Source organism: Lonchura striata, chromosome 8 (genome assembly GCF_050655825.1).
Source record: "Lonchura striata isolate lonStrDom1 chromosome 8, ASM5065582v1, whole genome shotgun sequence".
Classification (NCBI taxonomy): domain Eukaryota; kingdom Metazoa; phylum Chordata; class Aves; order Passeriformes; family Estrildidae; genus Lonchura; species Lonchura striata.
Window position 1 is genome coordinate 16,109,355 of NC_140710.1, and position 26,972 is coordinate 16,136,326.

The following is a 26,972-nucleotide window of genomic DNA, read 5'->3' on the forward strand; positions in this document are numbered from 1 at the left end:
CTGCTAGAAAATGAGACAGTCAAAGAATTTCAGCTTTTAATTTTAAGAGAGCAGTTTGGTAGTTTACATGGTGAGTATTTTTAGACTTTATCTATCTTGCCCCCTCCCCCCCCATATTTCTAATGAATTATTAAAGAAAGGTACTTCTCATGTAATTAGAGAGCCAGGCACCTTTTAAATAAGACCAACTTCTTACATTTGAATTGACTAGTTTCATTTTCAATGGCAAAAGATCATGAGGCAAATACTTTTACATGTTTCAAAGTTAAGATCAATTGTTCTCTTTTTCTAGTTTCAAATGCACTAGCTTAGTACTTTTGCTATATCAGAAAACTGTTTGAATATTTATGGGGTTTATTTACATAAAACCCAAATATTTTCTATTACTTCTTTCTTTGGGCAATGAATGTGCAATGGATTATTAGATCAGTCGATTTTTCTTACTATTAGCATTAATATAGTTGAAATTAAGTGAAAGTAAAATACATTTTTAAAGGGCCACATATTTTATAGCTTCCAATCTTGGCTCTGATGGTCTTTCTCAGCTCTGTAGCATGCCCTTTGGGAAAAAACACGGAACATGCATGCTCATCTCTTTTGATCATGATTTGACAAGGTCATGCCTTGGTAGGATTGGGCTGCCTATTATTATCTTGATGTTGTTTTAAAATTTACTGGTATATGGAAAAATAGAGGACAGTGGAATTTTAACACACCCAGTTGATGTAGAAGTCTCTTATTTTATTGCCTGATGGAGATATAGGGTGTGTAAATGTGAACTTTATTAATGGAGAAGAGAATCTTAAAATGCAATTACAGGAAAGCAACTTTAGATTAAGGTTACAAAATTTGAGTCTTCATTTGATTTTCATGTTAAAATTTAGGTCTTTGGTTTAGTCCTCTATGAAAAACAAAGATACAACAAAAGAACCAAAAAACAAAGTGTAGCTTATTTTACAGTTAAGCATTTGACTCTTCCAGCACTTAGAATTTCAATCACCAGAAAATGAAAATTTCTTCTTGTTGAAGAATTTCTTCAGCATTTTAGATAAGAGAGGAGCTAATCTCACTGTAGGAGTTATTCACAAATCCCTTATTTGCCTTCTGCTTTCCAACAAGTATTTGCTGTGGTGATGAGAAGGAAAACTCAGTTCTACATTTAAGCTTCTGTTCTTCAGCTAGGTCCATGGTCTGCCTTCAGTTCATGTTCTTGTTAACTCACTGACACGTCGTGTCAAATCCTCTACACAGGCTTTCATTTCCAGCTCAGAGGGAAGTGCCTGGAATCCCAGCACCACCTGGAAAATCCCAGCACTACCTGGTGTATGGGAGTCATTTGCTCCCATATCCTCAGAAAAGACTGTGTATCAGGGTCTAGCCTTGATCAGAGTGGCAATAGAGTTATGTGATGGCAGCTCTATGGAGGATAGGAATAAAAAGTGAGATTTTGGGGCTATCGTACTTATTTTCCAGGGGTTCACAAAATTCTCTAGTTATTAGCATGGAATGTTGCCTCTTGAGGCCATTGTATCCCATGGTAAATAGGTGATGTGTCACTAAAGAGGATTTACTTATTTTAATTGTGCTTCCTCTGTTACATTTGCCTCTTCTAGGCAGGCTTTGGGTGCAGCTTCCACCAAATTGTTTTGTCAAGGATGTGATCTCTGTTGCAACTGGGGAGGTAAAAGGCAAGTGTGTCTTCAGTTAAGAAAAAAAAAAAACCCAAAACGATCAGCAACAAATCCTAGTTGGAATTCATGAGTGAGCAGTTTCTGAATATATAAATGCTTTTTTCACCTGAAAGTTTGCTGTATAGGACAAACATTATCCCCAGTGCCCTGGCCCCTGCAGGGGAAAGGGTACAGAAATCTAAATATTATGTTTAAAATGATCCTGGTTGTAAAGAGCTAGAGCCAAAATACCTAAAAGACAGCTTTCGTACCCTGATATTTGTTTCAACCTGTGAAAAGAAGAGTGGCTGAGTGCTTGTTAAAGGTATATTTTCTTTTAAGTTATATGGAGAGAGATGTCAACTATTTACCATAAATATATTTATACATTTGAATATATAAATGATAGTGTTACTTACCTTTAGTAGGTTTCCCACTGACAGGTATGCTCAGAAAACATCTTTCACTAAACCTGAAATGTTGATATAAATATCTGAAGAAAAATACTAATCACAGAATACATTGAACAGACTTACTGATCTTGTATACCTGGAAAAAGATTTTCAAACAGACTTTGTCAGCTCAGCCTTGGCATTCCTTGTCAAACAAAAGCATGCCTAAAGACACATTTCAAAAGCAGACAATACAGCACTTGCTAACCTGCAGAAAATCGAAAAGGATCAGGGAGGCAGAGAACAAACAGAATAGGTAAGCAATAAGAAATGGAACACAGCTCTAAAGAGCTGTTTCAGAGAGCCAAATATGTTTAAAGAAGCCTACATTAATAATTAAACATCAGTAAGTAAAATTCCAGTATACTTTTTTTTGCCAGTATTGTTTTAAGATTTGTAATATAGAAATGAAATTATTGATTTGGTATCAGTAAGAAAACATAACTGGTGTAAGGGGAGGAAGAAGCAGATGGGGGGAAGAGAATGAGGCAGGAGTATTTTTAGATGCCAGGCTAGTCTGGAATGTTAACTTTCTGTAATAGAAAGTCCATACTTCAGTATTTGTCCACTTCAGTCAGCTGAAAATTTGGGTCAGGCAGCTGTTATCTGAATTGACAGCAGCTATGTGATTAAAAGTAAAATGCTCTTAAAATAAAAAAAAAAAGAAAAGAGAAGGAGAGAGGAAAAAAGGCTGTGCTGTGTCACATTCACGCCACTCATGTTGCTTACGTTGTGTCACACTGTGCAGTGATTTGATGCTACATAACACAACATGACATGAGTCACAGTTCACTGCTATCCACATTACACTCAGGTAGTTTGGCATAGCTCTAACTTTTGCTTTACTCTCATTTCCTATTCAGTGCACTCCACTTAGGCTGGTTGGTTAATGCAGACAATTGCTATACACTCAAAACTAGAGTTCCCTACCCAAATACATTTTTCATTGGATATTAAAGTGGAAACTTCAGTGGATATCTTTTGCACATCCATATGCAGCTCCTTTGCTCAACATAGCAAGGGCATTAATGACAACTTACACCTGAAAGGGAGGAGTTAAGGGGAATTTCCCATAGGAAATACAGCTGTAGCAATGACTTTCTGGGTTGGAGACATACTCTCTAAATGGAAAATAATTAGACTTTTTTTCTGCCACCAGAGACATTTCCAAACCAAAACCTCATATTAACCTGCCAGCCTTCCCTTCAATTTCAATTTGAATTGAATACTTTTCTGTTTCATAAGGATGTGAAATATTATTTCAGATCTGAATTTAAAAGCAGTCTGTAGCAGGTTGAACCAAAGCGCCACATCTCCCATGCCTAAGATATGGGCAGTTCACCATCTTTACAGGGCTCTGCACTTTGGGTCCCACTGTTTAATCAGTTTTTTCCCAAAAATAATAGTCTATGTGCTTTGTGGTCACCTACCTCAGGCAACCAGCATCAGCCCTGGGGCACAGTTAAATTGCACTGTTGCTTCCTGTAATGAATTTCCTGGACTGTCAGAACATCTCATACATCTTTGCTTTGTTCTAAACAGAAGTAAAGAGGAGCACAAATTAACAGGCAGCTTTGTACTTTCATTTTTATTGACAGAATCCTGAAGTTCTAGATCCACTTAGCACCTCCAAAGAAGCGATAAGTGATTTAGCTTTTTGGGGACAAACTGGTTCTATTAACTCTGAGTGCAAAATTTGCCAAAAATAACTCATTAGCTGTGCATTATGATTCACAGGGTGCTCTGCTCTTGGCTAGATCCCAAAAACCACATTTGTGTACAAATGTTCCTATTATGGGGTGTGAGACTTACTAATGGCATACCATATGCACCAGTGCATTTTTCTCTTTCTAACAAAGTAGTTTTCTTACCAGAGATGAAAAGTGACCAGGTTTTGAAGGGTTAAACATATTCCAATGTGATAAAACCTGAGAGACAACAGGAATCAAGCTATCATTCAATTTCCTTTTTTCTGTTGCTACTACTTGAACCTAATACTCCTTTCTCTACATTTAATAAGAAAACAAGGGACCCAGTTGAGAATTTGGTTTCTGCTGCTAAGTTTAAATTTCCTGGACAGCAAAAGTGCTCATTACCTCTGCTCCTTTTGAAAAAAGTTGTATTTTACAATCAGTTTCTGCCCCACAACTGGCTTCTCACACTTTGATGGGATGGATTCTTCACAACTCAGAAGTTGTCCGATACTTTGCTAAGTGGGACTGTGCTGTGTGTTTGAGAGGAATTTGTGTAGTTACAGATCCAAAAGAAAAGCAGTGGGTAATGTGAAAAAGGCTGGGGATTGTATCTGTCTTCTCATCTCTTGTAAGTAAAGGCAAGGCTGTGATTTCCCTTTATTCTGAATACTCTTGGTACCTTGCCTAGAGAGCAGGGACAGAGCAGCCCCTAAGAAATACCCAGTCCTTATCCTAAAAGGCCCTGAGCAACTGGGGAAATGTGTCTCCAAGCCACGATAAAATATCCTTTCCATAACGCAAGGGACAGTGAGGGAAAGCCTCTTTTTGCGCTGCCGGGAGGGCAGTGAGGACACGGCCTTGCTCGGGCAGCGCGGCCGCCGCGGCCCGGCCGCCGCGGAGCGAGGCGCCGGCCGCTGCCGAGCCCTGCGCCGCGTTCATTCCCTTCTCATTCCTCAGCTCCCCCAGGCACGCATTCTTCCTGCTGTGGACGGGTGAGAAACTCTTCCCATTTCCTCTTCAATGTTTCTAATGCTCTATGTCAAAAGGCTTTTATTTCTGCTTCTTGGTAGCTGGAGTTCTGCCTCCATGCTTCTCATCTCTCAGCACTTTGGCAATTAATTGAGTTTTCTAGTGTAGTAAGCTGAAGTTTTTCACCACATAAATGATTCATCCAAATAAAGTGAAGTTATTGAGCAAAAGTTAAATTGGGCTTTAATTTGCCTCAGGTCTCTTTTGAGCCATCTCCTTGCTTGCTCCTTTTTGTGGAAATGTTTCCCTCTTTGAATGTGGTTTTCTTTAAAATATTATTTGAAAGAAAAGGAAAGAGAAAAAAAAAAACAGTTGTTTGGGCATTCCTACAGCCGGTGCCAGGTCCAGGAGATATGTGTTTTCTGAGGAAGTGAGTTGCTCCATGAACATCCCTTCTGTCTTTATTCAGGTCTGATGGCTGAAGGGAAATGTGGGAAGAGTATGAACAGCTGTGATAAAATCCTAGTTCCTTGATTTTCTCCAGGTCCCCTGCTTCAGTCCTGTGGCCAAAGGGATAAAAACAGTGTCTCTTCCATTTTGCAGATAATAGTGGTTTTAATGCTTGTGTCCCTGGCTTTCCAAAAGGACAGCTGTCCCTTAACCCGTCCTCTAAATCCTGAACCTGCAAGCGAGGACTTTCAACATGCAGTGTGAAATCTGCTGAAAAATGAGATGCAGTATCATGAGGAATATAGTTACAGGTACAGGGATCACTCACATCCTAATTTTGACAGGCTTGTGAGAGCAAAGGCTGTTTCAATACCGTGAGGCAGCTGCTTCTCATGATATGGTGTGTCACTACAGAGATTCACACACAGACTGATGCTTCAATACTCTGTCACCATTGCTTGAAAAATAAGGTCGTATTATATTCAAAATCATACTGTATTCATCAATTAATATTTTATACAATTAAAATATTAAGCTAAGTAGCAGTGCATTGGGGTGGATGTGTTTGTGTATATGTGGTATAAATAAGTATAAATAAACAAGTATTAGTGGTGCAATAACACTGAATAATTTATCCAGACCAAATGAATTATTTTCAGCCTCTTAGTCTTGAAAATTTCAAACTGAATTCCTTAAGTTCATTTAAAACTTTTTTTTTTTTTTTTTTTTTTTCAATAGGCAAGTTGTGGTTACAGTAGCTGTGATGTGGCAGGGTATCATAACTTGCTTAAGAATATGATGGCTGGACAGCTTCCCCATTTTCCCCACTTTTTGTCAGATAGTCTGGTGGGAGATTATACTTCTGTCTGCAAAATGTGCTGCTTTACTAATCAATAAATTTAGTTTGTATAAGTCCTAGTTTCTGATGGAAGTGATATAAATGTTTGAGAGCAAATAAATACAGGGCCCAGAGGATCAGTGAATACTAATAACCCCCCCCTCAAGTATCAAAGTGAGACCACATGGAAAAGGGAGGATGGGCTGATCAGAGACAAACCCATGTAAGCAGCGATAGTAGTTGCAATGTAAAATGCCTTAGAATGTCACTGCACAACAAGGTTTGTCCACGATACTGCAGTAGGACCACAGCACTGATAAGAGCTTGCAGAACACATAGTTGGCCTGTGCAGTGTCACTATAATCAGAGATTCCCATCATGGTATGGTAACCTTTTGATTCTGATTCACCCCTTTGCTTCAGTGCTTGCCTTGGGCCGCACCAGTTCCATCTGGCTACCTGTCTTGCTTTTCCCACCCCTGTCAAAAGGACTCCTGCCAACTGCTTGTCTCTCAGCATTCAGCATTTACTGCCCCTGAAAGCAGTGCCTTCTGCTACTCAGGGAGACAGCACTGAGGAGCAGTGAACTGGCAGATTGACAAATAAGCTGAGACTGACCCAGGGCTGGCACCCTCCAGAACTCGCTTATATTTTTGTGTTGGGCATGATTATCTCTAAGTGTGGCCCTGATTCCAGCTGTCATTTTAGGTCAGATGCATAATATCAGTTTACAGAACAAGTGTAGCTAAAGGACCCTCATCCGTCATAGCCAGATGGAGGAAAAAACTACAGACAAACAAACAAAGTAGGAATCAGGAATGCCTGGGACGTGCTGTGGCTCCCTGGCAGTCCTTCAGCACAGGAACCTGGGCAGTGGCACCAATTAAGATGGTAACCTACACTGCAACAGTCTACCACCGAGTGCGGGAGAAATTAACCTGAACACCTTGACAGCACAAGATTTTCTTCTCTGGTACAGCTTGGGATATATCTGCAAGGTAAAGAATAGAACCCAAAGTACTTGTGGCAAAAAGCAAAATATCACATTGAACAAATCTTCCACACAGTCTGTTCAAGAACCTCCTCTATCAGAAATTAGCACTCATCTTGTAAACAAGATGTCCTTTCTGTGAGGAGACTGTTGCTACACAAGGCAAGAACTAAATAATTTATTCCTTGTTGATGTCACCTTAAAATAGGTTGAAATTCCTCTTTACAAAGGAAGCAGAAATTTTTCTTTTTCCTCCTCCTTGCAACTTTCATCCAGTTTTTCTTTCTGTAGAACTTCTCAGAGCAATGATCCCATGCTTGATAGGTCTGTGCTTCCCTGGCAAGAGGAAATGGATATTGCAGCTTCCCTTCTTGGACCAGTCCCTCATTCCCCCAGCTTTTTTGCCACTGGCCACATGCTGCTGAAGAACTTCCCTAATGTGCTCTGCCTCACTCATCTGGCAGGTGCTGGCTTTACATTCTGAGGTACCCTGAGAAATCTTCTGCTAGACCTTTTGTGAATGGAGACATAGGAAAGTGAGGCAACTCAGTTCACCTCTCCATTGCAACATGGATTCTCAGTGGAAAACTGGATGAAAATTTTGGCCTATGGCTACACCATTCCTTCCTATGGGCTTCTGCAGTGTGTGGGTATTTCAGGCTAGAGCTGGGTGGTGGTTACTTACTGCACTCCTTAGGCTGTATGTCTTGTCATCTTTTGTCAATATTGAATAGTTAACTCCTGAGAAAATAAGACTACTTTGAAAGGTAGTGATTACATATTTGCTCTAATGCTCATAAGGATTGGTTCCTGCCCTTGGGTTATAGACCATTCTCCTGCCGTCTTTTCTGTTTTTTCCAGGAAGCTGTTTCAATGCCTGCAGCTCTGCTACAGTCAGGTAATGATTAGAATATATTGTCAAATGTTTTAACTTTTTTTTTACTGTTTTGTCACACAGCTCACCTGCCAACTTGTTTCTTGTTAATTCAGCTCTCTCATCTGCTTCTGTTTCTGCACTTACTTGTGAGGAGATGAGGTGACTGAGATTGAACAGGAGATAGCAGCGGTAGCTGAAGCAAGATGAAAATGAATGGTATTTTCAAATCCTAGGCAGGGCTGCAGAGGCTAATAATTACATTAAAAAGGCCCTCTGCAGGTAGGTGCAAATAGGCTAGTCTAAACAAGTGCCACTATTTTAATGTGGGCTGTTCAAGACGATGTCATTACCTGACTAGACTGCCACCTTTCACCTCCAGCCATTGTGCTCTGTTAGATCTCACTAACAGGGAGAGTGCAGAACTTGTTTGCAGGGGATTTGTTGTCTCACGCTCAGAGGCAGCTGAGAGACTTGCCAAATGACAGGAAGACGCTTACATTCACAAGGTGTGATTGCCTAAGTGTTTGACTGTGTCTAATTAGTTTGCCTTTGCTGGTTGGTATCTCCACAGTCAGAGGCAGATTGACTCTGCAGGCTTTAAGCAAAGAGGTTTGATTGGTGTTATTATCATTTGTTTATTTAACCCTCCCACTAGCCATGAAATATTCCCTACAGAATGGTCTTTCCCCTGTCTTTAAAAAAGACATTTTTATGCCTTGTATTGTGATGAATATTTTCTGCCATAATCTCAACTTCTAATTGTAATTGAATTTCTTTTAAAAATCTCTGAAATGGTGTTAACTTTTTGAGATTTGAAATATGAGCAATATCTGATTACCTTGAGAAGCAGGTGATGTTAGCTTATTTTTATCATAATAAGCAGAGATTCTCTCTGCCTTTGTGTGTGAATACCTCTTTGGCCAAGCTTCTCTGGGAATGAAGAATCAAAATGCTATTTTGTGTCCTTACCAAGTGATTCCTATAACAAGAAGAGACTATTAAAATAAAACCAAAACAAAACATGCACAGAAAAAAAAAAAAGAAAAAGAAAACAACAAAAAATAGGTCTTGAAAATCCTCATAAAATAATAGATAGCCAAAGAAAGTTTCTTGGAATGTGAATGAACAGAAAAGCAGCTTTCTTTCACAATGCTGTTCCGTGTGTCTGTACCTCAGAACTGCAATTCTACTGTGCAGGTTTTCGGAGATTAGCCATCCTACAGTTTTCAGATTTGTAGAGCATGACACCCATTCCTTAGCCAAAAAAAATAGGTCCAAAAGGTGATTCCAAGGAGAGAAATAGGTTTTCTCTGTAAGGAAATTCCTTTGCCTTTTTCTTGGAGTGTACTTACAGGTAACCTTTTAACTGTACCCCAAAAAAAAACCCAGGGTGTGTAAAGATTTGGTATTCTTATCATACCAAAGACATCACTTCTAATCTGAAAAGGAAAGAGAAAGTTGATATCCAGGGTCTCTGGGGTTGTCCTGGTTGCCCTTGCATGATGCCTATTCTGTTTCAGTGCTTTGGATGTTACCACTTTGAGATGTGTGAAACTTGCAGATACCAATGTAAGTCTCCTCATTTGAAGGGCAATGTACATTCGTGGCCATTCTGCTTCTCCCCTTCTGAATTCTTTTTAGGCTCCATGGTGAGGATTTCCACACTGGCTTAAAACTTGCTTTGGTTTCCAGTACCATTTTCTTTTCCTTTTAACTGTAGAAGAGACTGGCTTCTTCAGCATTTCTTAAAGGTAACTTAAATTATCCTCAGAACTGTGTCAAATTATAGAAGCAACCCAAAGCATGTAATCAAAAGAATAGGTCACTATTCTATCAGTGAAAGTATAATCAGATTAAATATGCCTATCTATATACATCTTTCCCTACTACATTATTCGTAGAAGTCCCAAGTAATAAGCCCTGTCTTAGCATCTCATAATATGATGCAAATCTTATATGCAACTGATATTATTGTATCCAGAGATATTATTCTGAATCAATTAAAACACAATGAGGCAGAATGTGAATTCTGTCTGAGATTTCTAGACTGCTTTTCAGGGCAGACCCCCTTTGGCCCCATTTCCTCCTGGAGTGTGAGATGCAAAAGGAAGCTGCATCTTTTGGGGATGATATGTGGGTTTGTGATTCATCTGAGAGTGTGCCACCACATCTCCAGCCCTCTGGTCTCAACTGGCTCATGATCTCAGCAGGTCCAAAAGAACAGTATGAGGCATCAAAGGTCAGGTATCCTAATTACACTGATATTATAGATAAATTATTTAAGAAACAAAGAACAATCAAAAATCTTTATTTTAATCAGGAAGTTAAAAGATTAATTAATGCTGTAAACTGGACAAGTCCTCTTCCTTAACTAAGCCTTTCCTCAGACATCTGCCAGACTTCTGCCTGTTCCATGTATACTTAAAATCCTCTGAGTTTCAGGACTGCTTTGCAGCAGTTGGGAGCAGTTTTCATTTAACGTTCATGGTCCCTCTTGAGCTTTCATGATCTGGAGCAGGAGGCTACAGAAAAGAAACCAGCCACTGTCCTCAGTTTTGCTGTCACCGTGGCATGGCTTGCAGCTAGCTCATTCTGTGAATCAGAAATCACAGAGTTTCCCCTTGAATTCCCATGTGTTAGCACAGCGTGTTGCTGTGCACTACCGGGCCAGACTTGACTAAACTTGTATAATTGTAGTACCATGTTAGCTTTTCCTAAGTCTTGAAAGATTTTTCAACAGCAAAGAGGCTAAGATCCCTAAACCACTATAGCAAGAGAGCAGCCAAAAAAAAATATAACCTATCAAATTCCCAGATTAAAAATAAAACAAACTGATATTTTCCAGAGCTTTTACTAATTGTCACTTCCCTGCAATGTTACACAACTCCCATGTGCAAATGGACTTAGTGACAAGTTTCTGTGTACATACCAGCACCCTGGCTCTACTAAACCCCCTTATCTTAGCTTCACTAATTTGCCATGTCAAATTAGTGTGATGAAACAAATTCTAATTACACTGAAAGATCACTTAGAGCATTAGCACTGCTGCTGTGGTCCTGTTCTTGTGCTGTCTTATTTGCATACTAGTCCAATGTGCCTAGGTAGATGACAAAATGAAATGTCTTCTAAGATGTTTATGAGGTCTTCCTGGAAAGGTGCTGATTCAGCCTTGACGGATGCTCCCACAGGCAGAAAGCTGAAGGAGGAAATAGGAATCACATTGCTCAACCACAGAAAGGATGTTATTTTTCTCCTTTGACTTCAACATGTTTATTTGATCCATTGGGAAAATAGTAATCATTTTTTCATTTTAAATATATGCCAAACAATGACATCAAGGATCAAAAAATGTAATCATGACCCCTGTTTGATATCAAAGTTTGTAGCTTACCAACACCAAAACCACAGAATAAAGTACAATTTTAAAAATAAGACATTTAAATGTGTCCTCCAAAAGAACAGTTGAGCAGGATTTCTGATGGCAGAAGTTATGGAATAAGAGCATAGGTTCATGTATTTGTAACTTTTTTAATCTCTGTGTGTTTGATAAGTTTATGCTTATAAATTAATAGGCCACTTGTTTCCTTTTTGGTCAAAAATAGTTTTTTGTAACTATGTATGCCTGGCTGCAGAATTTGCATCTAGCTGCTCTAAATGTGTATTTACTCACTGAGGAAATAAAATTAAAAAAAGCTAAATTGAAAAATTTGGGCTCAGAACATTGAACAACCCCAAAACAAGACTCTTGAAATTTGTTTTCCCACTGGTATTGCAATTTCTATTCCACTAGAAACACAAAACTCATACTAGTAGGTTTTGCTTTAACATTTTAAAGCCATGGGATTGAGACTGAATCCTGAAAAGAAGGAAAAGACAGTGTCTTGGTGTGTGGGCTTGCTAAAATAATTTCCCACTTGTCTTCACATGTGAATGATTTCTTGCCCTTTTATATCACACCACCACGCATGGGCCATGTCTGGAGATTTTCAGGAGAGTTTGCAGGGCTCTTTCTTCTCTATTCCTAATTCCAATGGGCAAATTCACAGAGAGGTTTTGGCTTAGGTGAGATCTTCAGCATCTTGTTCTAAAAGAAACAGGCTGCCATCTGTGCCCCACCAAGGTTTGTAGCAGAGCTCAGGGTGATTCAAACAAAGTTTAGGGTAGAGTACAGCTGAAATGGGTGGTGGTTGCTGCGTGTCTTGGTCACCCTGGAAAGCACTGTAATGAAGTGAGCTGACTGGGAGTAGAAATGTTTGATGCCATGAATAGGTGCACATTTACCTACTTTACTGTACTCAGTGTGCAGTGTGCATGCTCAGTAATCTGGGCATATAGCTTTTTACACATGAATGTTTATTGGGACACATAGGCAAGAGTTTCTTAATGTGTACCTGCAGACAAATCATTGTTTGTTTGTGTGTAAGTATGTCACTTAACAGGTACAGAAAAACAAACACTTCATAGTAGAAGAGTAATGGTGTTTATCAAAATTCAATTTAAAAAAAAATCACAGAAATATTCATGCACCAGAAACTTAACCCAGTGCCACAGTGCTCTGGTAGAAAGCTTTTACTTTCATAATACCATAGAGGACATTGGTCATAGGTGAGCTGAGTCTGCAGATAACTGAGAGAATTTTTGATGTGGTTATGTAGTAGATATACAGGAGATAACCTATGTGTTGGATCACACAATGCACTGGCAAATTGGGACACATAAAATAGAAATGATCTTATATTTTCATTCTAGCTTTTACTTTTTTTCATAAAATGCTAATTTTTCTAGAGATCCACCAATTATGAAAGTGAAAGGATTTTTTTCCCCTCTCAATGCCAGAGGGATTTTGCATGTGTAAGCCCAGTGTGATGGCAGATATGAATACACAAGCTCCATTCACTGGGAGGGGAATAGTCTAGCACACCTAATTAACTAATAGTGAATCACTTGCATAGATGGTATTTCCTGTACACTGGGATTTAGTATATTCTGGTTAAAAACACAGTCCAGCAAAAAGACTCTTAAGATTGCACATCTAGCTAAAAAATTACGTGTGAAAATGAACTTTATTTTATTGTTTAAATGTAGATTGTTTGTTTCCTTGCTTTGAATACAGTATGGCATGTATGGTTCTGTTAAATTTTCACAGCAAAGCAGTAGCTCAGACATGGTGCCCAGTTGCTCTTCAGAGAAGGTCCAGGGTCCATATCTGGGCTTTAAGTAATTGGGAAGGAGTGATGGTCCACTGTTGGAATTTCTCCATTACCCTCACTGAACATTAGAAATGGTTTTATGTCCTAGTCAAAACTCTGAATGGTATAAAAATCTGCCTGTTTTCCATGGAGAGTCTTCTTGTTTCCATCAGCTTCTAAATTACTACTAAACACCAGTTGGATACCTACAGCAATGCTGTACTTCTGTATTAAATCCTTGAAGATTTTCTCTCAGGGATTAAGATACAGCCTTGCATTTTTTTTCTTTAAAGCAGCTTCCCTGAAACCATCATATTTATTTTTTCCTCTTTTTGAGGGCTAGATAATACCCTAGTCAAGAGGGACTAGCAGAAGGGCTGTCACTATAACTATAGCACTGCAGGTCAGCCAGGGAAAGAGCTGGCTTCAAACAGAGCAACAGAAGCCAGTTCAGATGTGGATCCAGGGCAACATTCAACTTCCCTTTGTCCAAACTACATACACAATAACAGGGGATGCAGGCTTTCCTAAGTAGGGATAAGGAAAACTTTGCAGTGGCTAATATGGCAGGAAAGTAGGTAGATGATGATCTCATTTTTACCCATAAAATAGATGAGAAAGATAAAAGAAGTGCAAGATGTTTCATTTTGTTACATTAAAAATATAATGTGCTGGTTTCCAAGGCATTATGTGTCCCAGGATACTGAACATGGGCTTGTATAAGAGAAAAGTGAAATATTTTTTAATTTTACTTGAATTTTGGGCTACTACAAAACTTCTTGGCTCAGCCCTCTCACAATAGATTTATAATATTAGAGTTATGCTGTAATTGGTACCAGAATGACACATAATGTAAAGTGTTACCTATATTTAAAACTTGAAAATAGTATTTGAATTCCATATTCACAGGTAATAAGAGTTCATCTTCATGGTGGGGAAAATGAGTTTCAGAATGACAGCTTGTAACCTGTTTTTTTCTTTTCTTCCTTCCAGTTCAATTCATATGGTTTTCTTGAGATAGGCATTATTCTGCAGTCCTAATTCAGCCACAATCCTCCCTAAATCTGTGAATAACAACACAATGATAGCCATTGAGAAAGGCTTATAATTTTAGATATGTATTTATTTTTCAAGTTTCTACATTTCCAGTGCAAGTTTTATCAAAAATACTGTGATAGCCCACACTAAAACAAGCAGCATTATGAAGTCTGTAGTTCTATGTCAAACATTTAATTTAAAAATAGCAGTAATTGGCATTTTGACCTTCTCCTTCCCAAGGATTTCAGAGCACTTCCCAAAAGTTAGTTTATTAATTCCTGCAGTAGCAACATCTGCCAAGACAAGTATATCCAGACAAGATGCAAAGCCCCTTTGGAGAACTGTTTGTCATGGTATCATTGTGGTTTTGCCTGAAAAAAAAAAACCCCTACATGTTCCAATTTCTTTGGTGAATTTACAACAAAAATTTCCCTAAACCCCTGAAAAACATATTTTTTTTCCAGCCAGCTCTTCTCTTACCCTTAGGTCATGTTATCTCTCAGCAGCACATCAAATCACAGAAATTTGTGCTTGCAGTGTCTTGATTTGACATTTAAATTATTCTCTGGATTCAGATCTTCTGACAGTCTGGCAGTAAGGCTGACAGTTGAGACCAAATTTGCTTATTCTGTGGCATTTGTGACAATTATTGCATCAGTTCTGCTCTTTTAAAAACCAGATTTCCTCACGATCCTAGCCTGGCAGTGTGTATGGTAGGAATCTGTATAAAGCTGGAGAAAGCTCCCAAAAGAGGAGTGGGTAATTTTTCTGCAGTGCCTGCAGTGAAGCTTGGAAAGATAACCACGTGTATTTCCTCAAGCTTTATTTTTTTCCCTAGAAAGAAGCATCTAAAGATGATGCACCACAACCTGATGTCAGTAGACAGAGAGGGAAGGGAGAGCTACACCTCTGAGCATCCTGGTGCCTGGGAAGTGGGGAAGGAGCAGCTCAGCCTGCATCTCCACAGGTACGTGGCTTTGGAAGATGAGAAAAGGCCACTGCGAGGGGAGAGCAGAGATGAGAACTTTCCTTCCCCTTCTTCCCCTTGAGAGTTACCATCCTGGGCAGCTGGCAAGCAGCTGAGCTGTGTCCCTTCACAATTGGCCCATCAGGCATGGTAAGTTCCAGACAATCTCACCTTCTTATGCATTGCATGAGTGAGCAATTAATGAATGAATGGTTGGTTTGTCTTGGGGTTTTTTTGCAGAGTTATTCAAAGCTGCAGTATAATCACTTTGATAAGATTAAGATCCTGTTTGACACTTTAATAAGAATAAAATAAGTATTTGCTGCCTAGAACATGATCAGCAAATAGTGTGGTTGCAGAAGAAACAATGGATAGTATAGGTTGCTCTTTAGAAGTCTTAGATGTTACTTGTAATTGAAGTACTGCATACTTTGTCTGTGAACTGTCTCTGTCAGTTACATTGTAAGGTTTTCTATCTGCTTTCTTGGGCTGAAGGAAGGGTAAGAGAAGGTAAAAACCATGCATAGAGCTGAGAGTCACAGAAAACCCTTGAAAAGAGCCCCCACTAAAGCCATGGGCTGCCTGTGTTACTGCTGTGGCAGCATTGTGCCTTTCACATGATAAGCACCAAACCTAACATCCACAGCTAACCAGGAAAAGGAATTCTATTTCTTTTGAGTGATGCAATTTAGGTCCCTGTCATATAATGAATGATTATATATTTTTCACAGAATATATTGGTGACAAAAATGAGCTAGATGTAGCTGGGAAAGAACATTTTAATTAAATTCACATTAAATAAAGCTTTGCCATTTGGCTTTAAAAAAGGCATTTCAAATATAGCTTAGCATTGTTTCTGCCATCATTCAATTTCTGTCATTTTCTAATTCGTCACTTCTCTCCTACCAGTGAACATTGGCTGATGACAAGAAAGGGTCTAGGCTGTAAATTAATAAGGTATTCAACTTAGAAATGCTTGCTTCAATTAAAAAATATTGCATCGATGAGGAGGAGAAGGTTGTGGATGTGCCATCACAGACTTGGTGCTTTTCTTAGGCACATATTATTTTCTAGGAACAATAATAATATGAGCCTTTGCACTTATCTTGTTTATTATGGATGGAGAAGTAACTTGATGACTGCCAAAAAGCACTGAAAGGCCTGTGTTCATGTCCACTAGCAAGCCAGGTGATTTTATTAATCTAAATGTCTGAATTTTTACAAAAATTTGCACCTCTCTCTCTTTAGGTAATTGTTAAAGCAGAAAGGACACAGGTATGGCTGTGATAAGTGAGTTTTTACTAAATCCTCTATCCGTGAATGTCCATATGTGAAAGGGCAATTGGTTTCAAACACTGCTGCACATTTTTTGCTGTTAAGTGTTATTTGAAAAAGCTGTGGGGAAATAATTTGCATGGACTACCCCAGCACCCCACACAACACTTGTGTCTGTGGGAACAGAAGTGAGAGTAAAGATGAGTAATCATTTGATCTAAATAGGGCCACAGCTGTATTTCTAAGAGGGTTCAGGCTTTCCAGCAGCCAGCTTCTTTCAGTCTGCCTTAGAGGAGCTGTGAACTCATCATTCGGGCATGTGCACATAAATGCAGCAGCTGCCATTGCTGATGGCTTTGAAGCATTTTGCAGGCAACTGCCAGAGCTGGTGGCTCCATGCCAAATCATGATGTGGTTCTGATCCTGAGAGATTTTTATGCAAGTCTGGGGACAGAGGTCATGGATCAAATGTAATGTGCTGACATGTATTAAGAAAGATTAATGAGTCTGGGCATAAATTAATTGTGTTTTTACCAGATAATCAGCAGGTCTTGCTAACACTTGCTTTCAATGTTATTAAGGAAGAATATGTGCTTGGGTCTCTTGTGGTCAGCTGTAAGGAAACAGAGTATTTTATCATTATCTAAATAAAGCAAAATATCAGTTTTGTCTAGCATAAGGCTAGTGGTGGGGTACAGAAGATGCTAACAAGAAAACAATATTATGACCCACTAACTGGAAAATATTTTACATTTTCATTCCGTCAAGTGAGAGGGATTCTGTTACGTAGGATAGTTTCCTTTTCATTAAGCAATCAGAACTAATGATGCTTACTTCTTTGCAAAGGCCAAGAGCTGTGAGTCCAAAGGCAGCACGGATGTTATGTTGCAGGGTAAGTTACAGAATAGCTTCCCTAAAACCTTACGCATTTTGATTCCCTTCAGTGAGTCTCTGTCTGTGTTACTAGTGAAAAATTCAGCTCCCACGTTTTCTTGTAAATGCTTTCACTGGCCTGAGGAATCTGAAATTGTGGAGAGACTCAGGAATTTTATCTTTATTTGTCATACCTGTTTCTTCATTGCTTTTTATCTTGTCTGGATTGATTTTTTTTTAAATGAATTATATGCTAGAACATTAAGCCTGCCTATTTAAGCAGTTCTAAGTCTAGTAGGAGTAGCAGGTTATTAGGGATCAAAGAGCCTGCAAGGAGACGATTATTATGTAGAATTTGGATCAGAGCATTTTCTCCTTTTTTAATTTTTTTTTTTTTGGTTTTTTTTTTTTTTTTGGTTTTTTTTGTTTTTTTTGTATGGAAAGAGTCCATAGCCTGGAATGAGCGAGCTCAAATCCTCGCCTCAGATTGTATACATCAGGGAGAATGTCATTATAGTCCATGAGGTTACTTTGGGTTTACTGAATCAGATTTGAACTTTTTGGCAGTAATTGGTATTTTTTTAGATTTTTATGCAGCCATTTGTGGGAAGTCTTTAATCAAATATTCCAAATTCAAGCTATTTATAAATCAAAGCTCTCACATACCAAAGTCAGATGCTCTAAATATAAAAATGACAGAGGCAACAAGTAACAACATACAATATGTATGCATATTAGCAAGTTTTCCACATTTGAGTTTCACTTCAGCTACTCCTATAAATGGGCTAAAAGACCTGCCTCAGTAGAGCCCACTGAGAGCACCTGTCCACCACAAGTTTTAGGATAATCCAGTGAGAAAGGAACAAGGTCAATCCACAATCATTCCTGTGGAAATAGTCCCAGGAGTGTCAAAAATTCTTCCAAGAGAAGAATATGAACAGCATTCACAATAAAATAGAGTGGACACAGTTGTCCTTTTTTGTACCTGAGTGCCACTTTTTAAGGGAAAAGCTATTTTTCTCTGTCCCTTACATTTCTCAAAGAGTGCTTTACATGTAGAGAAAAAGCAGTCCTTCCTTACTGAAAGAAATCCCATATATTTGAGCTGAAGCATCCCTTGGCTGAAGTGAATGAAGGTATATTTCTTCACCTGACAATAATGAAATTATTGTGCTCAATGCTCAATGCCAGTAATGGTTTAGTGCTTCTGTACTTATTAAAAAAAATATAAAAATAAAAATAAAAAGGGAAAAAAAACATAAACTGCAAGAAGTAAATTATACCTCTGCAGTTTTCTAATCCAGTGATTGAGTTTTGGAGGGACCAGTCCCATGTATGGGTGTTCCTGTTTAGTGCCATTAGATAAAATGGCAAGTTATAGGATGATTACTGCCATATCCATTAGATAAAAGGACAAGTTATAGGATGATTCCTGCCTTCTCAGGCAGGAATATCTGGTGCATATGAATTTTTGGAGCAACATACGAAATTGTGGAAAAATGAGTGAATAAAACAACAACAGAGTAAACAAAACACTACTTGACCAGGGAAATATCTGTGACAGAGACTCTGATTTCTAGTTTTCTCCAAGTATTCTCATTTACTTTCTACCTGCAGACATTCACTAACTACAATGAAAATGCAAAGCTTGTATGGCAAATATAAATTGACACAGTACCACTGAAGCCAATAAAATCCTGATGCTTTACACTAGTTAAAGATCTGGGTCATTTTGTTTCACTTCTCATTTTATGCAGAAGTGAACCACAGCTTAAATAAAAGGGAATTTCTTCAGTTGTAACAACCCTTCTTTCTGATATACATGTAGCTCCTTGCATTGAAGTATTTTAGCAGCATATCTCCCTTCCAAGAGAATGACACTGTGTGAGTTTGATATGGTGAATAAGTTTGTCTATTTCTTTTGTAACATTGCCCATTTTGGGGTTTCATCCAATTCACAGAAATGTTTTGAATTTTTATTCCTAGCCAGGTGTAAGACCTTAGCTCTTCACAACTGCTTGTTAGTGGACATTTTCGGCAATGTTAACATCATGTCAGATATTCAGGACAAGGGAGGAACTTGCTTTAAGTCCTTAGGAGAAGCTAAAAAGACTATTAACAAGCTGAGTCCATAAAAAAACATCTGTTCCAGTCATGCTGCTGATTTTTTATTAGTCCTTCAAATCCATTGCTAAGATCTCTAGAGCAAGAAAAACGCTCTAGTGTGGAGTGCAATTTCCAATTTCTTAGCTAACCTGATTTTGTTGATTCATACATATGCATGATTTAGTGCTCTTCCTGAATACAAACAAAAAAAAACCCTTTTGGGTTGTACTTTATTTATTTTCCTTGAAATGTCCTTGAAATTTCATTTGCTCAGTGAAACCAAACAAATAATTGCATACTAAAAGGCAAATGAAGAGTAGCAAGCTAAATAATTTGTAACATCAAATATTCCTTTGCTGTGGTGAACATTCTCAGGGAGAGGAAACAGTCAGCAATAAACAGCCCAATGTATCTTAAATGTAATAACTAATATCAATGTCAAATGTATGAAGTGAAAATACCTTAGGATATGCTTTCACAGTTCTTCTATATCATTGCTAAATGGAATATGCTATATAACTATAATAGCAGTCATACTTGTCATACTTCTCCTGATCTCTAAGGAAAAATACCCATGTAGACATTATGAAGCTAACGTCTTTTTCTAGTCATAGTTGTATTTTTATGGGGTCTTTATGGTGGTTTTTAAAAGTTTACACTCTGAAAGCAAACTTGTAACCATTTCTATATCATGCAAACTATATACCAAGTCATATTCCTGATAATTAGGGATATCCCAGTACTCTGTTATGTACATCACTGCTACCCAGCTTGCAGTAAATAACAAAAGATTACTTGTGATTTGGGCTATGTAATGCTCATCTGTGTAAAAAAATGGCAAATAACCAAGTTCTTCAAACAGAATTTTTAACAATTACCCCATTAACCGAACTGGACAAAATTTATCACCAATGTAACTCAGACAATACCAATGGAGTAATAACAGAGGAATTTGACGTTTTTTAGGTAAAATTCTGCTCATTTCCCCCAATGCCCCAGGCAGAGATTTCATATGGCAATCAGCACTTTTCACCATGTTCCAAGTGTGAAATGTTGCTGAATGTAAAGTTTGTGAATTAAAATTGTAATTTTTGATTCAGTAGTTGTGAGTGAAAATCCTCCTGGGAAAACAGTATCATTTATAATTCCAGAACTTGGGTGGAAACCCCTTGCTAAATGAGACTGTTACATCTTTTTCTGCTGAAAATGTTATATTTTGGGAGGACTGAATCTGTGGGTGCTGCTGCAACAGACTGTGCACTGCCAAACTCTGGTCCTGAGGACATCACCAGTAGAAGACAGGGTGCTGATTTCATCACAGCCTTCCTTTCTCTTGCCTTCTGCTTTGATCTCAGTGCTAAAATAGCAGCTCCTGCTCTTTTCTGTACCATTTTGTACAGTGTGGTGATATCTGCTCTATCACAAGGTGAAGAATTACCTTGCTGGGCAATGTGTTTTAAAGGAACTCTGCAAGGAGGAAGGTCCTGATAGGCAGCAAAAACCTTGACTTCATCATTTCTTCTCACCATTCTAAAAAGCTGTAGCAGCCATGGGTAAGACTCCCACATATTCAGTGATGTAAATCATTCTCCCTGTGCTTGCTATGCTCATTTCTACTTTTTTTCCTTATAGAAAGTCTTCCCTAACACTCAAGGAAAACTGTTTCTGAGCAGAGAAGTGGAAGTAGATACTTGCAAATTGTTTTCTCTGACAGATACAGAGAGGCCAAGAAATTGTAAAGTAGCTGTGCACACAAGTGCAGATAGCGTGTTTGTTTTTCCCCTTAAGTGTATTTAAAATTCTAATCCATTAATTTGTGCAATGTATGATTCTGTTAATTGTTAAAATAATTGTATTTAGAAATGCTTCCTTAAAAACGTGAGCAAGTTAAGAACCAAGGCAGATGTGGGAAAGACAATGCTAGCTTGCAGATACAGACATGTGTAAAACATTGGGGATTGATGCAATTAGTGGAATATTCAAAAGAACGGTGGAAGATAAACTGACTCTTATGTATCATTAGACATGAAGGACAGTGAAATACATAACCAGAAGAAAATGCTGAATATTCTGCCCTGTTGGAACTGAATGAAGAATGCTCTGATAAACATTTCTGTTGGCTGCTTCTGTTGGGGGGATGATTTGGAAAGTAGCTGGGAAAGGAGGTTACAAAGGATTCAGTCAGAAGTTATTAAGGCTAATGAAATTTGTGAGAGATATCTAAGAACTTTATGGAGTTTCTTTGGCTTCCTGGAAAGGCAGGGCTGGGAAGGAACATGGCAGACCACTCTACTGAGCTTTACAGTAGGATGTTCTATGGGTTTCTGCCCCAGCCCTCAACCCCAGCTCTCAACCCCCATGCACCATGAGTGAATAGAAGAGTGCAAAAAGAGGAACAATGGTGAACAATGTAAAAGTGTACTGGTAACCTCACTTTTTCAGGCAATACCCTTTTTATGCCTCACGGAGGGGCAAGCCCAGCGCTGCTGCTCCTCTAAGACTGCTTGATGCAGTTCAAGACAGCGTTCCTAACATCTGGCTAAAATGTACCCAGAAGACCCAAGTGTTTCTCCTGCTGGAGGTCTGTGAGCTGCTTCCTGGCAGTGTTTTCAGCCTATGAAGTCCTTACAGAGCACGGAAGCATCTGGAGAAATCACATTTTCATAATGTGCAGCAATAAGTCATCATTTGTTCCACTTATATCGGATCCACTGTGCAAATCTGATAGGAAGATTTCTCCCTAGGGATCTCATCCTACTTCCTTTACTTGTTCACTGAAGGCCATGAGAACCACACAAGTGGGTTGAGCACTGTTTGACCCTTGGTAATTAAGATCACTTACCTTAATATGTTTGCTAGTTTGAACAGAAGAAAGAAGAACAATGACTTAGGACATTTACAGCGTTGGTTTACTTCATGCATGAAATATTGGAAGACAATATGAAACAACCTTTTAAATGCTCTTGAGCCCATCCCATTTCTTTATTAACAAATGACTGTTCTTTTGAAGCAGTCACAGCAGACAGGAAGAAAGGAATTTGTAAGCTGCTATCAGCTTTAGAAAACTTCTGTACAGAGACCAAGGTGCACCGCCAACACCAGCATCTTTATGCTTGGGTTCTACCTAAATTAAGTAAGTTATATCCAAATTATTAATCAATATTTTAGTTCCTAAAAATAAGTATGAATTTCAGGAAAAGCTAATATAATCTGAACTTCATATTTTTCTGAAGAAAAAAAATGGCCTCAGAGCTTCAGAAAATAAATATTTTTGCCACGTGGCAGTGGTTGTGAAGTAAATATGTCCCGCTGCTCTGATCTTACATCCTGTCACATTAATGTTTCAGAGCACTCAATATAAATATTAAAACTAATAGCTTCGCTCTTCAGCTATTACTCCATCATTCCCTGAAATCATCATAAAACATTCAAAGCCTTTTAGAACATTTACACACTTGAATCTGATGGTGGGGAAAGGAGACTAACAGAGCACAGCTCGCAAGCTTAAATAATAGTGGAAAGCTGTTTATGGAGTATGCTTTATTTATTCATTATTTCAAGTAAAGTTTCAGTTTTGATGGAGAGGAAAAAATCAAAGTATAGCTGTCAAGGGAGAAGACTGAAGTATTGCTTTTCTATACTGTGGACTTGTGTAAAATTATGGAAAAAAAGGGGGGTTTCTGAAAAAAAAAGCAGAGTCCATGAGAATCTCAGTCCAAGGTCAATCAATCTTAGGACTGTGGGTACGTAAACAGCTAATGGATTGTAAAGACACATACTGGTGTTATGAATTTTTAATGAGCAACTCTTCAGCACAGACCCCTATAAATCAATGATGACTTATTGGCTGGATCAATTATGCAAACTTTAAAACATTTAATGACAGGTAATGAACAAGTCTCTGGAGTCCACCAGTCAACAGTGTTTTGCAGTTGTAGTTACAACTACTTAAGTGAAAAGTCTGCAGGAAGGCTTCCTCAGAAATCATTTAAAGCTAAACTCTAAAGTTGTGGTAAAGTGGAAGAGCATGGGTTTGTTTCTCTTTATGTATAACCAGATGCATTGGCAAGTGGGCACAGCTGTTAGTGTACTCAGAGGAATTTATATGACTTTTTTTTAACCAATGGTATGTTGTGGTCTTGGGAAACCTGTTTTCTCTAACTTTATTCTTCAGGTTTTCTGCATGGTAAGCGGGCACAAATGGTGCAGTTCTCAAATGAAAAAGGCAGTGCTTGTGTTAGTAGACTAAATATATGTGGAAAATAAAAGATTAAAAAATAATTAGATGAGGGAATGCCAGATTGTATTACTGTTAACTAGTACAAAAGGACTGAAAGATGAGTGTAGGCTGAACAATACAAGATAAGATTTATGGAATAACTGGTGGCATTATGGTGGGTTAATTACTTGTTAAAATTATTATCCAATGAAAGATGAAGGATTCTTTTGGTGGACTTTTGAATTGAATAGTTATTTTAATTTTTAAATATTAACCTTTCTAATAGGCAATTTAAGATAATTCTGAAGATTACAGGGAAGTTGCAAATTAAACACACTATTTAAGAACAAGAGCGGGTATATAAGTCCCTGATCCAAGATTTTGCTGTTAACTTAGTTAAGGCTTTACTCAGATTGACCAAGGCTGGCTGGCTGAAGCAGTGAATTAAGTGCTCCTTATTGCCATTGCTTTACTCTCCTAAAGACAATAAATATAAAGAAAAGCTTGGAAGTAAGATTAATCTTTGGTCTCAAGAAACAAAGTTTAAGTGTTTTGTAAAAGTAGTAGAACTACTATATTTGAAAAAAACTCCAAACCCAAGCATTATTTTCAGTTGTGTTCTTTACAAGGAAACTGTGGCCAGGGAGCCTTTCAGTATCCTATGACAATATTCTGAATCCCAGCTGTTTAAACTCACCAGTAAAGTCTTGCCTCTTTCCTGCTTGCTGCCAGCAGTGACTGATGAGAGTTCCCACCCTTCTGCAAATCCAGCAGCCTCCACTTGTGCTGAGCAGCACTTCACTCTGAAAGCTGCTTGGCAGCTCCTAGAGAGGCTTGGTGTGGAGAGGGGGATACTAAACCCAACCCAGCCAGCAGAACACATTTGTCTTTATTTTTTCTTGTCATCCTTGAAGTTTGGGATGCAAGACATACAAGAAAGTGCAGTCATGAGAGATTGTAAATAAACTGAAGAGTCATCCAGGGATCTGTAGTAGTTAAAAGCAACTGCTATTTTTTATTTGTTGATGTGAACACAGATGAGCATTCTTTGATGAGTATTTATTACTATTTTCCTTGTACTGGTGGGTGAAGAACACTACAAGAATTGAAAAGTTGTCTCATTTCACCAAGTTTCCACAGGTACCTGTCTGTCCTCATCTGAAAATATTTTTTGGAACAGTAAGATCAGTACGTGATGACAAATAAAGTTTCCTTCTTTCTCCAGTCCAAGAGAAAATGCACAGCAATAAAGCTTTCCTAAAATCTTCTTTCTACACTGCTGTAGATGAAACCAGCTTTTTGAGCACAAAATCTAATTAAGTGGGGACAGGAAATATTTATAAACTCCAGTCTTTTTGTGAAATGAGGAATGGCCTAACTGTTGCTTATCACTTTCTCTTTTTAAGTGGGAAATGGAGATATTGCTCCTGGTGGTTAAGGAACTTGGTAGGACTACTTGATTATATGCTTGCTGTGGTCAACCTTTTATTCTGTCATCTGACATGCTGCAAAATAGAGCATTTAAACAAGAGCAGAACATCTTGAGATTCATGCTCATATTTCATTAGACTTTTTAGCTTCCTATTGAGACTGCTGTCATTAAGTGCCATTGTATCAATATCTTCAGCAGCTTCATCATATGCTGTGCAAAAGCTCTCTATTTTTATCTGTCAGAACTGTCAGTTATTTTCCATTTTCCATAATTAGGGTCTCTCATTGGCTGTAAGCACCAGTTGGACCTGCACTGCAATTATCATGCCAGCAGCTGACACTAAGAGAAGATTCAAATATTGCTACAAATGAAACTGCTTATTGCAGAGGAATGATGCACCTCTTAAATGTTCATACCTTGGCTGGATGAGTCTTTTAGGAACATGCACAATAGAGAGAAGTAGAAGTTGGGTTGACAAGTGTGATGCTTGATGCTGAAAAGTATAAATATTCATCCCTACCTCCTTCCTACTTGTCCAAGAGAAGGCAGCTACACTTCTGAAGCTCTTTTTTTACTTAGTTAGTTTCTGCTTCTTCTGGGCACATCTACTCTATATGTGAAGAAGTGGTAGACATACCTGGACTGGAGTGTTACTGCAAATCTGAGCAGAAGAGTCAACAATGAATTATATTTTCCCTTATCAAATTAGAGGCACGAAATTAGAGTTTTGAGGAAAAGCTGCAGCAGGTAATGGGAGAAGAAAGGAAAAGCCAGCTTGATGTGTTGATCCTTCTGGTTGTTTTTATTTTACTTTGTCTGATGGAACTTCTGAGTTTTTATCAGGTCTTTTCATATTGTTTTCTTCCTGACTGACACTCTCAGGTTATTCTAAAACCTTGGATCAAGTAAAGAAGCTAAGATGTAGTAAGCGGATTCTTTCATGTTGGAAATTCATTGTCAGATTTGCTACATAAAACAACCCCTCATTTCACAAAAGAAATAACACCATCTCTTTCAACATCTTGTTTCAGGCTTCTCAGTATATTTCCTAAAAGACTGATGAACAAGACAATTTGACTGACACAAACCCAGTTTTTCCTGACACCCCATGCACATGTAAGATCTGAGAGGTGCCTTCCAAACATCTTTATGCCTCTAATGTTCTGTGAAGTAAATGGTTTTTCTGGGCCCGTCCACTCTGTGTGTTGCACCAGTGGTGGCCAAAACACACAGAGCTGGCATATGCCCTGTGTGAAAGTGTGAGTTTTATCTGGCATGTGACTGAGCTATAGAAAGTGAGGTGACTTCTGATTTTTCTAAGTCTGCAAAGCTGACAGAAAAGATAAAACTGTAGTGTGTTGTAGGTGTGTCTGCTAATTGTGTAGATGTTTTCCATTGGACTGTGTGGTAAAAGCACCAAAATGCCTCAGTTTTGTGTTTCTGTAGCAATTCTGAGATTCTCTGTCCACACTACAGGCTAGTGAGCCAAATACTGATGGAAGACACAAATGAGTTCAGAGAAAAATCCGTATCATTTTGAGGCCAAATCCAGCTCCAGTATCACACTTACCTATCAGATTCTTAGGCAGTACCAAGTTCCTATGTGTTGCCGAAGTGGCATATTTAATCATGGAAAGTTTTCTAAAACTTTGGTTTAATAAGGAAAGATTTAATTGCAAAACATAAGGCTTACACTCAAAATATAAACCAAATTCCAGTCCAGTTGCTGGTTGGAGAAACCGGAGTATAGTTTTTAAGAAATTGTTAATTATTCCTACTTGTTTGTGGTTTGTTTTTGTTTGTTTGTTTTTTGTTTTGGTTTTGGGTCTTTTTTCTTTATCCTCATCATATGTTTTTCAGCTGAAAAAGGAAAGATAAAATAAGGGATAAAAAGAAAAAGTCTGTGTGGGGTGTCCTCTCTGGCAATATTTTT

The 26,972-nt window shown here is 38.3% G+C and overlaps 1 protein-coding gene across 1 annotated transcript in view; it reads left to right on the forward strand.

Moving 5' to 3' along the window:
- Positions 1 to 4,714: 4,714 nt before the first annotated feature.
- The window catches only part of LOC146766756 (uncharacterized), a 106,317-nt gene continuing 84,059 nt past the window's right edge, over positions 4,715 to 26,972 (forward strand). The window contains exons 1-3 of the mRNA XM_085586414.1: positions 4,715 to 4,808; positions 7,925 to 7,961; positions 15,006 to 15,134. Coding sequence (XP_085442540.1) covers positions 15,022 to 15,134 — 113 coding nt within the window. The 5' untranslated portion in view covers positions 4,715 to 4,808; positions 7,925 to 7,961; positions 15,006 to 15,021. The remainder of the gene's footprint in view (positions 4,809 to 7,924; positions 7,962 to 15,005; positions 15,135 to 26,972) is intronic.